General features: G+C 50.5%; 1 protein-coding gene across 1 annotated transcript; it reads left to right on the top strand.

The window, feature by feature from the left end:
• The first annotated feature begins 9,086 nt into the window (after positions 1-9,086).
• On the top strand, positions 9,087-14,934 carry LOC119281713 (WRKY transcription factor 72B-like). The gene is made up of 3 exons (XM_037562173.1): positions 9,087-9,452; positions 9,539-9,682; positions 14,208-14,934. The coding sequence occupies exons 1-3, from the start codon at positions 9,088-9,090 to the stop codon at positions 14,659-14,661; spliced, it is 963 nt and encodes a 320-aa protein (XP_037418070.1). The 5' UTR covers position 9,087; the 3' UTR covers positions 14,662-14,934.
• Positions 14,935-16,353: the final 1,419 nt, after the last annotated feature.

Below are 16,353 nucleotides of genomic sequence, written 5' to 3'. Positions count from 1 at the left end.
AGCCCGCGCGGCGACGGCTACGGTAAGCAAGGGGGCGGCGGCTACGGCAAACAAACGAAGGCGGGATTAGGGGGAAGAGGACCGGGGGCTCACCACGGTCACGAAGAGATGCTCGGCGAGGTCGGGGACGGTCCGGAGCCGGCGAATTTGACGAAGATGGCCGGCGGGTCCGAGGTAGAAGACAACGGCGATGGCGGCGATGCAGGGCTTCCGGAGGGCTGTGGATCGGTGGGGAGGGAGAGGGGGTCGGGGCGGAGCTCCCTGGGGCGTCGGTGAGGCGTGGGGAGCACGGTGGCTGCGGCAATCGGCGTCGGTGGCGGCGGCTCCGCTCGGGTCCGAGGTGCGGAGCGAGAGGGAGAGCAGGAGAAGGGGATGAGCACGGGAGGGAGTTGAGAGAGGCCTGAGGGGGTGCGTGGCATCCTTAGCCGATCCGGGGCGGGGCGGCAAGCAGGAGGTGGCTCGGGCGCGTGCGCGCGCGCTCCGGCCACGCGCCTCTGTCCTACTGTCCCGAGGAGGAAGACGACAGGGAGGGCGCTGGTGGGCTGGGCCGGCCAGGTGGGGGGGAGCTGGGCCGGCTGGTGGGCTGCACGGGTGAGGCCAGGTAGGCTTTACTCTTTTTATTTTTTATTTTTCTCTGTTTTGTTTTAATTCCGTTTTCTATTTTGCAGGTTTGTTTTGAATTTGGTTTTGAAACCAATTCAATTTATTTTACTTCTGACAATATTTTTAGGAGCTAAAAGAATTAAAACAATGCTCCACAAAAATATTTCAGAATTATTGGACCTATATTTATTTAACAGTAGATATAAGTCCAATTCAAATAGCTATGATTTAAATTCAAAGTCCCAAAAATAAATCCTTAAAAATGTTCAATATTTTGGTTGGGACCAGAACCCTTACCAAAAATTATCAAACATTTAAGAAGAGCCTTTCGGAGCAATGAATAAGATTTCTAGGGTTTTTGCCCCTCTTTTATTTAGGGTTTTGAGGCTTCCAATATTCCTCAATTCAAATTTCATTTGAATTTAAACATGATGCAGCAACCAAGCTAGTCCAAGGCCAGGGTAAAGCTAGGGATGTGACATCTTCACTCATATCATTTTGGCAAGAACAAGTGCAATCAACTTTCACATCTTGCACTAGTTCAAGGAGTCACAAACCCTCATGTTGGTAAGGCAAGGAACAAGGTAACCTAATGTTTTCATGGACATCATCTTGTGTGTGCATCACTCTATGTCTATGGATATTCTTGTTTGTTCCTTGTGGGACTAACCCATGTAGGCAAGTTGAAAGTGCAACTCACTCCAAAGGATTTCTCCAAATGATCTACATCAACATTGAGCATCTACATCTTCAACACCTACATGAAGTCATCATCGACAAAACCCAAGGTTAGTTCATCCCTCTAAGGGGGGATCTCACATCTAGGAGGAGCTTAACTCAAAAAAATTGAGTCAAAGCAACTCTAATGGTGTGAACACATTAATGCATTATGTAAAAGTGGTAACCCCACTTGAGCTTAAACGATGAGTATGACCTATGATCAAATGTTCTCATTTGACTCCTAAGTCAATATACTCATATATAGATGACCTAGTCATCGCCAATTGTTTGATAGATGCTAGAATTGGTTGTGCATGCTTTGCCACATATTTCATTTGCAATTTTATTGTGTGAGCATGTTGGTGCATATTTTACTCATTCAAGGACATCCACTTGTTGTTTTGATTGTTTGGTTCTTTCTTCTTTTGGCCAAGTGGATGGACAAGAATGCCTAAGAACCCTCTCTAGCTATCTATGCTTTTCTCGTCTCAAACTCTATTCATGCTACATCACAAAATTTGATCAAGTCAGATTCGAACCACTCTGTGTGAGGAGCACTCGGAGTCCTCGATTCGTCATAGACTTAAACTTCCAAAACCTCTTTGTGATTCTCGGTCTGACCGATTCCTCCATTTCGGTCCTACCGAGATCATTAAGTTGATCTGAGTTTTCCATCTCGGTGCAACCGATTTGAACTTTTCGGTCACACCGAGTTGCTGTAACTGAACACAGTTATGCATCTCGGTGCCACTGAGTTGTTCCACTCGGTCACACCGACAGGGTCGGGCTATATATAGACACGGGCAAAATTTTGGAAATTTCTCTGAAACCCTTCGCCCGCGCAACAGCTCGCTCTGCCATCCTGGTCTCCGGATCGTCCCTCATCGCCAGCAGCCTCCTGTCGCTGGTCTCCGCCGCCGTCAACGGATTTCGTCCCCGCCGTTGCCGCCGTAGCAAGTCCACCGCCAAGTTAGGGTATGGACTTAATCTTTGTGCTATCCACGTCTGATTCCTAGCACATTGTTTTCATATTGATTCTTGCCACGATTGAAACTCTTCTATCCAGCCAAAGTAGTTCATAGATTAGATGTGATTCAAATTTTTAGGGTTAGGTTTCCGCCGAAACCATCTCGGACCCACCGAGTTAAAAAACTCGGTCTCACCAATTTGGCTTATGCCATTGCACTAGTGACTCTCGGTCTGACCGAGAATTACTAATCGGTGCAACCGATTTGAGGATTCTGTGAAACCCTAGCAGTCTCGGTACCACCAAACTGAAACTCGGTCCAACCGAGATCATCAGTTTAGGTTCCCAAACTGCTTCGGTATCACCGAGTTTGAAAATTGGTGGATCCGAAATGCTTTCTGTGTAAAACTAAGACTAAACTTTTGAGTCATTCTTTTGCAAAAACCTCTGCATTTTGTGATGCTCATCTTTTCTATCTCATCTATAACTCTTCACAGGGTCAGCAGTCAGCTTTTACAGTACGTTTAATCAAAGTGACAGCCAGAACAGGTCAGAAGAGCAGATGGACTTGAGTGAGGGCACTAGTCCCTCAACTTCAGATGAAGGGAGCAGAAGTACTCCTAGCAACCTGCCTAAGGCTGCTACCAGGCAAAGGAGGAAGAGAACTTCAGATTCAGAGGATGAAGATTACAAAGCTGAGGAAGATGAGGCTACTTCCAAGAAAGTGGTGCTCAAGAAGGAATATGGCTCAGCAAAGGATATAAAGCCAGGCATGAAGATTAAAAAGCCTGCAAGAAGGCAACCTATGCCCAAGGCCAGAGCATCAAGTCAACTGCCTGGAAATCCTGATCCCAAAGAGCCAGCTGATGAAAGCAAGAAGAGGAAGGAAAGGGTCAAGAAGACCATGGCCAGAGTTGTTGGGCAACCTTCCATGATGGAAGAGGAAGAGCTTTCTGCACCAGCACCAAAGGAACCAAAGCTTATGGGTGATGCTATTAAATCTGGGGCTGCAACATCTAAGCCCAAGGAAGCACCCAAAGCTGCCCCCAAGGCCAAGTCTGCACCAAAGAGGAATACCATGAGTATTCCAGCTACTGAGAAGAACAAGGCCCCAGTGCCTGAGGTTGCTGAGGAGGAAGATGAAGAAGGACAGGTTCTAAGGAAGCTCAAGCCAAAGATACCAGATCACAATTATGCCCATCCTGTGGCTGAGGACATGAACATCAGAAAAGACTCAGGATTGAGGATATGGAGGATGGCAGATCCATATGCCACAAGGAGAAGAACTGATGTTGATTACAGGTTCCATACAAAGGAACAGCAGGACTTCTATGATACAATCTTATTGGACAAGAAGCCCATAGTTTGTGATATGATATGGGTTGACTGGAAATTCATCAAGGAAAATGAACAACACTATCCTGGAGTGCAAGACAGCTTTGTTGCTTGTGGAGTTGCAGATTTTATTGGGCAAAAGCTTACAAATTAGAATGATGAGCTTATCATGCAGTTCTACTCCACAGCACACTTTTACCCAGATGGAAGAATAGTTTGGATGTCTGAAGGTACAAGGTACCAATCCACTGTAGAAGAATGGGCAAAACTGATAAATGCCCCAAAGGAAAATGATGATGATCTGGATGTATATGCCAAGAAGAAAATGGGACACAATACCATGGCACACATGTACAAGGAGATCCCAGACAAAGCCCTAGAGACTATCACTTTTGGATCAGTCCATTTTCTATTGTCAGGGCTGCCTACTATCAATTGGATTCTGAGGCACACTCTGTTGCCCAAGTCAGGTGACCACAACATGATCAGAGGGCATACCATCAATATGTTGCATTTATTTGATATGCCACAAAAATTCAAAGTCATGAGCCTTATAGTTGAAACCATAAAGAGGACTGCAGCAGATCATAAGAGGAGCTGTGGATATGCACCTCAGATTCAAGAATTGATAAACTCAAAGATGGGCACAGGAAAATATCAGTTGGATAAGGAACACTTTCCACTTTATCCAGACTTTGAGGACAATGAGGTTGTCATGAATGAAGATGATCCACAATGAGTTCAAGCTCAGGAGAAGAAGGAGAAGGCAAAGAGGGAGAAGGCTGCCATGATGCCAACTCAAGAGGAGGCATCTGAATATTTCTTGAAAACCAAACAGGAGCATCTTGGTTACTTGATAGCATCATCTCTGAGGATTGAGAAGGGGTTGGCCACCCTAACTCAAAACCAGGAGAGCCTGGAAAGAATCATGGAACAAAAATTCTATGATCTAGATGTCAAGGTAACTGAGATTCAGTCAGTTGTGGAGCAGCTGCAGGATGACATGCAGGAGAGGAAGGGCAAAACTACCACCAATGTGTTTGCCAGAGTGCCCAGAGCCCAGAGGTCAGCTGCTGTGCCAGTGCCAGACACTAGAGCAACATCTTCAGCACCAGCTACTGCCTCTTCAGCTCCAGTGCAACCAGCTTCAGCATCAACTCCAGCATCCTCTACATCAACTGAAGCCTTCGTCCTTGGAGTTATTAGGACACCACCACCAGAAGATCAAGCCTGAGAGTCGATCTAGCACTATGCATTTTCTATGAACTTTTTGGTAACTTGTTGCCAAAGGGGGAGAAAAATGTATAGATCATAGGCTTCGAGAGAGAGAGTGTGTTGCTTTTGTTCTCTCTTGCTTTATTTGGTGGTTTTTCAATCTTTGTTTCTTTCTGGTTGAGATACTATGCTTGTGAGACATTGATGATCATGTGTTTGATCATAAGCTACACTTATGCATGCTTGATATTATCCTATCTATCTTATGTGATCACTCACTATGCTTGGTGATGAGTGCATGTATTCATTGTTTATTATTTTGAGCGCTCCACCTCCTCTTCATTCGTGGACAGAGCCATCAGACTAAACCTACACTTCCAATTTACCATTTCTGAGAGAGAACCACCTACTCATGTGTTGAGGCCAAGATATTCCATTCCTACCATATGAATCTTGATCTCTAGCCTTCCCCAAGTTGCTTTCCACTCAAACCCTCTTTCCACCAGATCCAAATCCTATGAGAGAGAGTTGAGTGTTGGGGAGACTATCATTTGAAGCACAAGAGCAAGGAGTTCATCATCAACGCACCATTTGTTACTTCTTGGAGAGTGGTGTCTCCTAGATTGGCTAGGTGTCACTTGGGAGCCTCCGACAAGATTGTGGAGTTGAACCAAGGAGTTTGTAAGGGCAAGGAGATCGCCTACTTCATGAAGATCTACCGCTAGTGAGGCAAGTCCTTCGTGGGAGACGGCCATGGTGGGATAGACAAGGTTGCTACTTAGTGGACCCTTCGTTGGTGGAGCCCTCCGTGGACTCGCGCAACCGTTACCCTTCGTGGGTTGAAGTCTCCATCAACGTGGATATACGATAGCACCACCTATCGGAACCACGCCAAAAACATCCGTGTCTCCAATTGCGTTCGAATCCTCCAAACCCTTCCCTTTACTTTCTTGCAAGTTGCATGCTTAATTTCCGCTGCCTATATACTCTTTGCATGCTTGCTTGAATTGTGTGATGATTGCTTGACTTGTCCTAAGATAGCTAAAATCTGTCAAACTCTAAAATTGGGAAAGGTTAAGTTTTTAATTGGTCAAGTAGTCTAATCACCCCCCTCTAGACTTACTTCAAGGTCCTACAGTGCCCCTGAGGATGCATTGGGGGATTTATCCGATTGATCGTGCGTCATTCCTGCTTTTTACCCTGCACAGAGAGAGTTCAAGCTTGGCCCTGAAGGTTGTAAGAGCATTTTGGGAGGGGGAGCCCCTCGTGTAAAAACTTGTAGTTAGCATTTTTGTAGACATGATGTCGCTTGCATGCCTACACCGAGCGGTTGGTCTCGTGATGAGTCAATTGTCTTGTTTACCTTTGACCCGCGTGGGTCCCGAGCGAGTCCGCGGGGGGCAGCGATGTCCCGAGTGTCTCCTGAATGAACCCATTGAACCTGTAGTGAGAACCTCCTGAGAGGGCGCGGTGACGGCAGCCCGGGCTGCGCGCATGCTAGGCCTGGCCTGACTCGCGAAGGGCTCACGAGGGGAGGCAGCTGAAGATGGAGGGACGCAAAGCGGTGGCCAGAACATGAGAGATTGCTCGAACGAGACTAAACACCCCTTCCCCAGACACACGCAAGTCTTAAGCTCAAATCCAACTTAAATTCAAACAAGGGAAAATCGACAACCAAGGGAAAGGCAAAAAAGCAGAAAGTTTGCGTCTGACACCTAGTCTAGTCTTCGACGTCTTCTCACCAGCGCGGAGCTAAGTGCTGCCACTGGGCGTGGGCGGGAGCCCCCGAGGCCCGAGGGCGGCTCTCCGGAGACCCCGGGGCGTGTACAACCCCACTCATTATTACGTGAGAGTGTCACGGGGCGGCGAGCTTCACAGGCACTGGGCCTTCTTCACAGGTACCGGCCTTGCTTCATATCGCCAGACGAGGGCCTCGCCTTGCGCCACACTCTATTGCCATCGACGACGGCCGGAGACCGAGGACGCTGCCGATGGGATAGAGCGGTCGCCAGCGGTTCCCTCGACAACCACGGGTCCTCTGCCGTGGGTAGGCCCTGAGGCACCTCCCCGGTAGAGGGCCTACCTCCTGGGGACGCCTTGCTCCGAGCGCCGTGGGGGAGAGGCCGGATCTCGGCCCCTTTCCTGTAGCCCCCGGTGCCCTCCTCCTGAGGGATAGGAAACTGCTGGATTGGGGCAGCCATCCGCCGCGACGACCTGTACCTCCTGTCATCCATGGTTAGCGTATGCCTGCTCCTGAGGAATTAGCGGTACCCGATAGTCACTGCCTCCAGCGCGGTCGACGAGGCTCTCCCGGGGCTCCTGAAAGAGCTCAGCTTCCGGCGTCTCTTCCCCCTAGCCTGGGCCGAGGAACGAGCCATGGTCTTCCTCCTGCGCGTGCCCTTGATCCACCATGTGGGGCACATACGCTTCCGGGACCGCCGCCCCGAATGCCTCGCTGTAGTGCCCCATGTGCCACGCAGTCTTGCTTGAGGTGCCCACCTTGGGGTGGTAGCGCGGCGGCCCACTGGGACCGTGGGCTGTAGTGCATCCCCCTTCGCTGGTCGGAGGCGGAGGCGGCACTGTTGGTAGCCCGGCACTAATGGCCAGGTTGGCGTTGGGGTGGTCTTGGAATCCGCTCGGAGCTGTGCGGGCGCGTGCGGGGCCTCCATGCGGTCCACCTTGGACCTCAGGCGGCGGCTGGGTGCAGAAGGGGTGAGCCCCCGAGGCGGCAGAGCCCAGGAGCTCTGCCACCCGCTCCAGTAGCACGTCGTGGCCGCCCTCCAGCAGCCTGCATTGCAGTAGCTCTCGGGACACTGTGAGCGCGCCCTTGAATTCGCCTGCTCCCGCCGGGTGTATGGCGTCGTGGCCGTGGCGTGGCTTGAGGCCCTCGCTGCCGACCGCACCTGCCGCGACGTGAGAGCTGGTGCCGCCTGACCGCGTCGCCCGCGGCTCGCAGCATCCTGCGGACCGCGGGCTGCCTTGGGCACGGGGTTGAGGTCGCCCTGGGCAAGCGGCTCTGCGCGGGCGGGCCAGGCCGCCCAGGGATCGGGATTGCCCGTTGGGTCGCCGGACATGATGGCGACGATGCGACGGTACGCGAGGCGGTGGGAGAAGGATTCCGGCGCACCCCTACCTGGCGCGCCAAATGTTGGATTTCGGGTTCTGGCAGATCCTCAAGGTTCGAACTCTGGGGTGCGTGCGGAGATCACACCTCCTACCTACTCGCGTCTCTCGCCTCGCAAGGATCTAAACTACACGAAGAACAACACAAGGGACACGAGGTTTATACTAGTTCGGGCCACCATTATGGTGTAATGCCCTACTCTACTTTGTGGTGTGGTGGATTGCCTCAGGGGCTGATGATGAACAATACAAGGGAAGAACTGCCTCGCGAGGGGAGGAGTTCTTGTGGAGATGCTGCCTCTTGGGAAGGATTGAATTCAGATCAGTTGGCTCTCGATCCGATCCTTCTTTCTACTGTGGTGGCTAGCCCTATTTATAGAGCGAGGCCTTGGTCCTCTTCCCAAATATTGAGCGGGAAGGGCACCAACAATTGGCCATTTTGAAGGGGGACATCTAGTACACTTATTCTGGCTAAAGTCGGTCCTTGCCTGCCAAAGACTCTGACGGTGACGCCGGCTTGGGCTCCAAGATGACCTCCATCCTGTCGTTCTGCTGGTCTTGGTCTTGTTGCACCGAAATGGTTGCCTTTGCTTGATACTCTCGCCTGCGCTTGTCCCCTTTGCACCAAAGAGGAAATAAGGACTCTGCGCAGGCTGGCGCCCGCCTGGCTTCGGTCGTCATGGCTTGCGTCACGGGCACCTCGTGAGTTACACTGTCTTGATCTCTCCGTCTCCTCGCGAGCCAGCCTGACGAGGCTGTGTGTGAGGAAGCTTCCTGTTGTCCGCCCCGCGAGGCTTGGCCCCTCGCGAGGGTCTTGAGCATATGTTAATGAAGATGGGCCGTACTGGATCACTCCTTGAGCCACGTCGCAGGCCGCAGTCAGGCAAGTCTGGGTACCCCCGTTTCCAGAACGCCGACAGCAGGAAAACGTAACACCATGGGTGCTTTTACATGTATGGGCCTTTTCTTCATCGGTGGAGGTTGACTTTTTTTTTCTGAAAGCCGGTTCGAGTTCAACACTTCAGTACGGAGACTCCCTTTCCCCACCTGTGACTGTGAGACGCGGGCTATATATGGCCAATCAATCCCTTCACAAGCGTGGGTTCCTCGTCCAGGAACAAGAGATGGGAGATGTGCTGAGGGCTCACGACGTCGCAACCACCGCCGCCGGTGACGAGGCTGGCGTTTGGCCCAGCGAGCTCGACGAGCAGCTCATACGGGAGCTCCTCAGCGATGACAGCCTCCTCGGCTCCATGGCCCCGCCCGACGACTCGGAGCGCCACCGCTCGTGCGACACGGGAGGCGCCCCAGCCGCCGCGCCGTGCAACAGCGGCGGCAGCATCGCTGCCGTGCACGAGCCGTTGCCGCAGGCTTCGGCGTCGAGCATGGCTCTGTGCTCGTCGTACTCCGGCCCTACGATCAGGGACATCGAGAAGGCGCTGTGGTCTCGGCCGTACACCTCCAGCCAGCGCTACGGCTCGCTGTATTTGTAGGTGCACTCGTGAGTATTTTGCACCGATCGATCGCTGTACGTTCGTTGATGAAGCAATCTGTGTATGGTGTTTGGTCGCAAAGCCGCAGGTACGGAGCGCCGGGCACGGCGCCGGAGAGCAGGCACACGACCAAGGTGAGGAGCTGCGGCGGCGGCAAGACGCCGATGGACGGGTACAGGTGGAGGAAGTACGGGCAGAAGTTCATCAAGAACAACCCTCATCCCAGGTGCAGTTGATCGATACATCTACAGGGGCGGAGCCAGAAAATTTAGCCGATGGGTTCATTCGTTGACTGGTTGTGGGGATTTAGGCTTTTTTTTTTTGCACCACCTTGCATCAAATATATAGCACTCGGTTTCACAGAAGAAGAAAAATATATCACTCAAAAAATGCAAAACAGATTGAAATATAATATCACTTATGAATAGCAAATGCAGAAATATTATGATTTCTTATTCCGCACCAACACATTTAACTAGTAATTATAAAAACATACTGATTAAATTGTGTGATTATGGAGTTAACCTAGTTCTGGTGCATCTAGCCATTGGAGAATGACCCAAATATATGTGAATCGCTGCCAAACATTGACATGTCGCAATATTCCAATTACCAAGTAATCACTCTTAAAATTAAAAACCCTAGCCATACATTATAGGAAGCAAAAATTAGACAAAGCGGAGGCACACGCTCTGTAGAAATTGATGACTTACCTCTTCAGAAATATGATGCACACTACCTGCGTCTAAAGGTGGCCTTGAATTATAATACTCCTATTTGGATCTGGTGATCGGGTTTCTATTTTGAGAAATATCATTCATACCCTAGATCGGTCAAAATACTTGGAGTAAAACCCGCACAAAAAAAGTACATGGAGTAAGCAACTAGAAAATTAAAATATGAACACTAGAGAGGAGACGTACGTGGTCATGCGATCTCAGTACCTCTAAATTGGAGCTCTTGACAACGATTGCCGGCTTTGCTGCCGTCGACCTGCCGTGGCGTGACGGCTGACCGAGGTCGTGAAGAATAGAATTAGGGTATGAACAAGCGGTATAAAGGCAATTTATTATTGGGCTTTTGGGCCTTTTTATTAGACTGCTAACTCTGCATTGGAACTAGATGGGTTCAGGCCTTGTTTTTCGTTGGGTTCATGGGATTACTTACGTACCTACGTGTACTGGACCAGCAAAAGTCGCTGGGTTCATCTGAACCCAACGCTACCATGCTGGCTCCGCCTCTGTACATCTAGCTATCTTCCTGCCTACTTCAACTTTCTGAATTAGTGTACTTTGATCGCTGTTGGATGCTTGCTCTTCATGAATGCATGCATGCATAGTTGGATCATGCATGCATAAAGTTCAATGAAATTTCCCCCATATGGATTGATTCTTTTTTTAATAAGAAGGAGGCCATCCCTCCGATTTCTATTAAAGAAACCATCTGGTTCGAGCCCTAATACAAACTACCAGCATTTATCATACAAACTGAAGTAAAAAAGAGAACATCCAACAGCATGAAGTGCCACAAATGAACACACCCACAGCTCAAACACCACAGACTACGGACTAAGTTTAGCTTCACAGGTCGAATCCAAAAGCAGAGCACCCGGCCTGTTATCGTAACCACCAATCCGCAAAACACCATGTCTCCATCCCTACGACGAACGATACACTTTTCGAGAAGTCTTGCCCCCATATGAATGGATATGCATGCATCTAACCGATTACTGTAGACGTGTACAGTGGTCTCTTTCCCTTTCCCTCTTCCTGTATCCCTAGATATGCTAAACTGATGTAGTATTTTCATCATGTCCAAGTAATGAAAAGAGGAAAGCCCGGTTAAAAAAAACAAGATGTTGGACGTTTGATCAAATCAGCCTGGCACACACTGGTGGGTCCCATTCGCCGGAGACTTGGAGTACCATGAAGAGCTATAGAGCCGCGGTAGATAGCAGCTGGAGAGCAAAGTCGCTGCGGTGACAGTCCATGTGTCCGGGGGCGGCCAAGCCGCGGGTTGTCGGCCATGCCGTCACGTGTGCTACTCCGGTCCAGGTCCAGTTTACGTACTGTGCGAGCTACGAGATCGAGAACACCAAGTTTGCAACCCAAATATCCAACCAAAACCAGGTTGTCAACCTACATCAAGCCCTTAATTAGACCTGCCGCGTCTTAAATTAAGCAGCAGTTAACTAACAAGATACCGGGATCCAGTCCAATAGCAACCGACGAGGACAGCTTAGCTAGCATCCGTCAATGATTCGTCAATCATCGATCATCGATCATACTATGGCAGTGGCACCCACCTGATCGAGCATTCAATCAATCTAATAAACGAACTGGCCACTTGATTAATTGCCTCTGTGATGGCGAGCTCAACATTTCGGTTGAGGAGCGGCGAAACCTTTAATTTCGCAACAGCGACCTCCATGTACTACCGCTTCCCGCGAAAGCTCGTCTTTCGGACGACACATCCCCGAACTCGAGCTTGAGTCGGTCTCACTGTGTGGAGACGCACGACGTGTAGGATAATGAGAGGTGTCGCTACGCTGCACGTGGCATCCAGATTCAGAAAAATGGGCTGGTTTTGGACATGCTGCCTTATCGACCACCTCCCCTTCCCATCCATTTAACTCTTGCGGCGACAAGGAAGGCGACCGTGTTGACATCGAGACTTCTAGGGCAACCATGACGTGCAGCGATGCCGGACATGCGGTATTGGTTGAGATAGTCGACTCTTCTTCGATGTGTTTATGGAATTGCCTCGGCCTACTCGTTAGGGAAACGTTTATATCCGGTCGACCGGCCGAAGCTTCGGCCGGTCGACTCGGTCGCTCGCGCACTCTCTCGTACTCTATCGACGTAAGCCACGTCTTTCACGGGTCCACACGCCGCCAAGCTTTTTCCTTATCCTCTAAGGCTTCTTCCACCTCCAGCCACTCGTTTCTCATCCTTCTCTCCTCCCGCGGAACAACACCCAACTTCTCGTCATGGTCGAGCTGGACACCGCTGCAGCCGCTCGCCCCGAAGACGACGAACTCAGACGCGTTTTGCTACAACCAGCACTTGTGGCGCTGGAGAAGATAGGCACGGGTGCTGCAGACGACGAGTCCCAGACGCGAGCGTGCTGCAATCGACACTTGCCGGCGCCGGAGATGAGGACACCCGGGGCTGGAACACGCCTGTGCAGATGATACAACCGGCATCGCCGATAGCTTCAAGCGGCGGCAGAAAAGTTTCAACCGACAGCGTGTTTTGTTACTGCGAACACGCCTTTTTTTGTGCAAGCTACGACAGAAAAGCTTCAACCTGCTTCAGAAAAGCTTCAACCTGCTTCAGAAAAGCTTCAACCGGCAACGTGATTTGTTACTGCTAACCCGCCTTTTTTTGTGCAAGCTGCGACAGAAAAGCTTCAACCTGCTTCAGAAAAGCTTCAACCGGCAACGCGATTTGTTGCTGCGACCAGCGCTTGTTTGTGCAAGCCGCGACAAAAAAGCTTCAACCGGCTTCAGAAAAGCTTCAACCAGTAGCGATTTTTGCAGCGACGACGATGGTGAAAAGAGCTGCAACTGGGTGACGGGGATGCAAGGAACGTTACTGAACGAAGCTGGAACTGACGTTTCTTTTTGTTTCAATCGACGGAAGCTGTGTTTTGTGACAACGGCAAGTGGATTGAGGTGGGCTGCAACCGCAACCTGCAAAAACTACACCCGGCGTTTGGTTTTGCTGCGTTGGTCATGGTGAGGCAGTGACCTGAGAGAAAAGCACAGGGCGTTTTTTGCTGGGCGCCGGCTCCGCCGATGTTGCAACCGCTGACGGCGGTGCTTTGACGGCGAGGATGTTGTGGCGCACGCACTTGCTGAATGAAGGGCTGCGGGGAGAAACATCAAACGTGACAACGTTCGCTGCGGCAGCCTGCCTGCCTGCGCAAGCTTCCAACGGCGACAGTGGCGACCACGAGTTGCAACGGTGCAGGCCAGGGGACGATGGCGGTCTTCGGGCCTTGTGAGTTGTGAGGAGCGCATGGTGGAAAGGGGAGTGCGCGTTGATCAGTAGAAGAGGGGATTTGTTTTTCCAATGCGTGAGGAAGGAAATGAATCGGGGAAAGGGGAGAGAATCCAACGGCGCTGGGGCTCAAATCGGAGGGCCGCGCGGAGACCGGCCCAAATTTCGGCCGGTCCGCCGGCGCCTAACGTTCGCCTATTCGTTACTGAGAAGTCGGGGTTGTGGTGGTAGAGTCTTGGTGGCGGATGATGACGGTAGTCGGTGATCCATTTGGTGGTATTCCACGCCGTCAATCTTACCTAGTTTTTCGTTAGAGTTGGATCTGCATTGTCTTCTCGTAAGAGGCTGAGTTTTCGCATGGATCTGCTTGGGTCAACTATCGTCTATGGCGAAATGGAAGCCATTTCCTCAGGGTTTAGGATGACCATGACGCCTTGTAGAAGATAAATGATGATGATAATGCATGAGTACTGTTTGACGTGACCCTCTTTGAAAAGGTGTGCAGGGTATCCTGTGTGCCTCGCAGGAATTTGAGTTGGTATTCTCTTCGGTTTTCAACAAATTAGCTGGTCAACTCTCTTCTATATATAATTAATAAATGAGATAATAAATTGATCTTCGTTAAAAAGACAAGCATAAAAACACTCTTGCGGCGACAAAATACATAGATTTTTCAAGGGCGCTTTTTTAGTAACGATTGACCATGCACGTACGTGTCATTGACCTCTCGTTTCCGCACGCATGCAGGAGCTACTACAAGTGCACCAGCGCACGGTGCAGCGCCAAGAAGCACGTCGAGAAGTCCACGGACGACCCGGAGATGCTCGTCGTCACCTACGAGGGGTCGCACCTCCACGGCCCGCAGACGACGACACTCCGGCGCGTCCAGCTCCCGGACGCCGCCGCGGACCTACCCGGCGCGGCGGGCGACGCCGTCGCCGGCGCGGGGATCGGCTGCAGCGTACGGCCAACATATGGAACATCGTCCGGCGACGATGCGCGACGAGAAGGCAACGAGCCGCTGCAGGGGCGTCACGAGGGACGACGCGCCCATGGCGCCGTGCAGCGTGTGACGCCGACGGACTCCTTGGCCTCTTCCCTGCCGCATTCTGCTGCTGCCGTTGACGCAACTGTGCTTTCTTCTTCTAGCCTGGACTCACCATGGTCCCTGGAAGCTCTACTTCCCGTGGAGAGGATCTGATCGAGGTGACCAGCTAGGCCACTAGGGCGAGAGCGTCTACTATGACGTTCGGCGTACCAGGGTATAATTAGGAGTATACAACGTACACCGTAGAGATCGTCAAAAGATCATATGAACGATTGTGGTAACCATGTTGGTGGGCCTCGAGTGCGCGACACTAGTGAGTAATACCTGCTGAAACATGTAGCAGTAGCTGATTGGGTTATATCATCGGTATACCTGCTGAAACATGTACTACCTGACCTTCTTCTTGGCGGCTTCGGGGTGTGTGTTATTATGAAAAAACTTTCGATTTGTTCATCTTTAATCATGGCAGTGCAACGAACACTAGAAATAATAAAAATTACATTCAGATCCGTAGACCACATAGCGACAACTACAAGCATTGAAGCGATGTCGTCATCGCCTCTCTTTTGGTGGAGCCGGGCAACACTTTTTATAGTAGACAGTCAGGGAGTCGTCGTGCTAAGGCCCCGTAGAACCAGCGCACTAGAACAGCAACCGCCACCGATGAAGAGTAGCGTACATCGGAAGGATCCAACCTAAAGACACACGAACAAAGATGAACGACAACCAGATCCGAGAAAAACCACCAAAGACAGATCCGCTGAAGACACACCTCCACACGCCCACTGAAGATGCTAGAAGCATGACCCGAATGGGGTCTAGGCGGGGAGAGCCTTCCATCTTCAGGAAGCCGTCGCAGTCTTGTCTTCCTGACCATGACACAAACCCTGACGAAACTCGAAGAAACATCTAAAAACAGAGCCCTTCCACTGGCAAAGCTCGGGATCCACCGCGCCCCCATGGCCCTAAGGCCATCGGAGACGAGATGGACCAGCGGCGGCGGCGGCGGGAGGCAGAGGGAACCCTAATATTTTCTGGAGAGGAGGCGGCTGCATGCCGACAACAATTTGGACTGACTTTGGGGTGTTAGCCCATAACAATGTCGGAGAGGTGTGTGTGGATGTAGTCAAAGTAAAGGAACAACAACGAGCAGTCACGCGCCCAAAAACCTAATCACTCTTCTCCCACTGGGCGTTCGGGTTTACTCGCAAATTCGGGATTCCAAAAATGGTGCCCAAAATTTTTGTGGAAAGTTTGCTATCCGCAAAATCGGGTTTGGGTTCAGGTAATACCCGTACTACCCAAAGTAGTAAATGTTGACAAAAAATGCCAGCATAAGTTCAGTTTTGCGCAATATTTCTGCAAAAATTCGGCAACATTTCTGCACAATTTTGCAGATTTTGAGCTGCATAACAACAAATGACAACAATAAACAAATTTCAGCAACATAATAGCAGCTCATGCAGCATTTCAAGTTTTAAACAGATGCACACAATAGTATTTGTACACCATAACAATGAAATGACCAACAATAGGCAGTAGCATAATACATAACACTTAACAACAAACAATTGAGCCACATAACAAAGTGGAAACATAAGCTCAGGTCTGCCACATAATAGCAAGCAATTCAGTAGGCAGCAGCACAACAAAATGACCAAGTGACCGACTAAGTTCAGATTTTCAGGACAATAATGAGCCAATGACACATACAAAGTTCACACTTAGCAGGAGCATCAAACACAATGACACGCAAAAGACCACAAAGTACTTCAGTCAAATAGCAAACAAAAACACTGCCACACAAAGATGTCTTCATCCCATATGGTGGCAGGCGATGTGGGT

Source organism: Triticum dicoccoides, chromosome 3B, assembly GCF_002162155.2.
Source record: "Triticum dicoccoides isolate Atlit2015 ecotype Zavitan chromosome 3B, WEW_v2.0, whole genome shotgun sequence".
In the NCBI taxonomy this organism is placed as follows: Eukaryota; Viridiplantae; Streptophyta; class Magnoliopsida; order Poales; family Poaceae; genus Triticum; species Triticum dicoccoides.
This window is presented reverse-complemented; position numbering and strand designations above follow the sequence as displayed.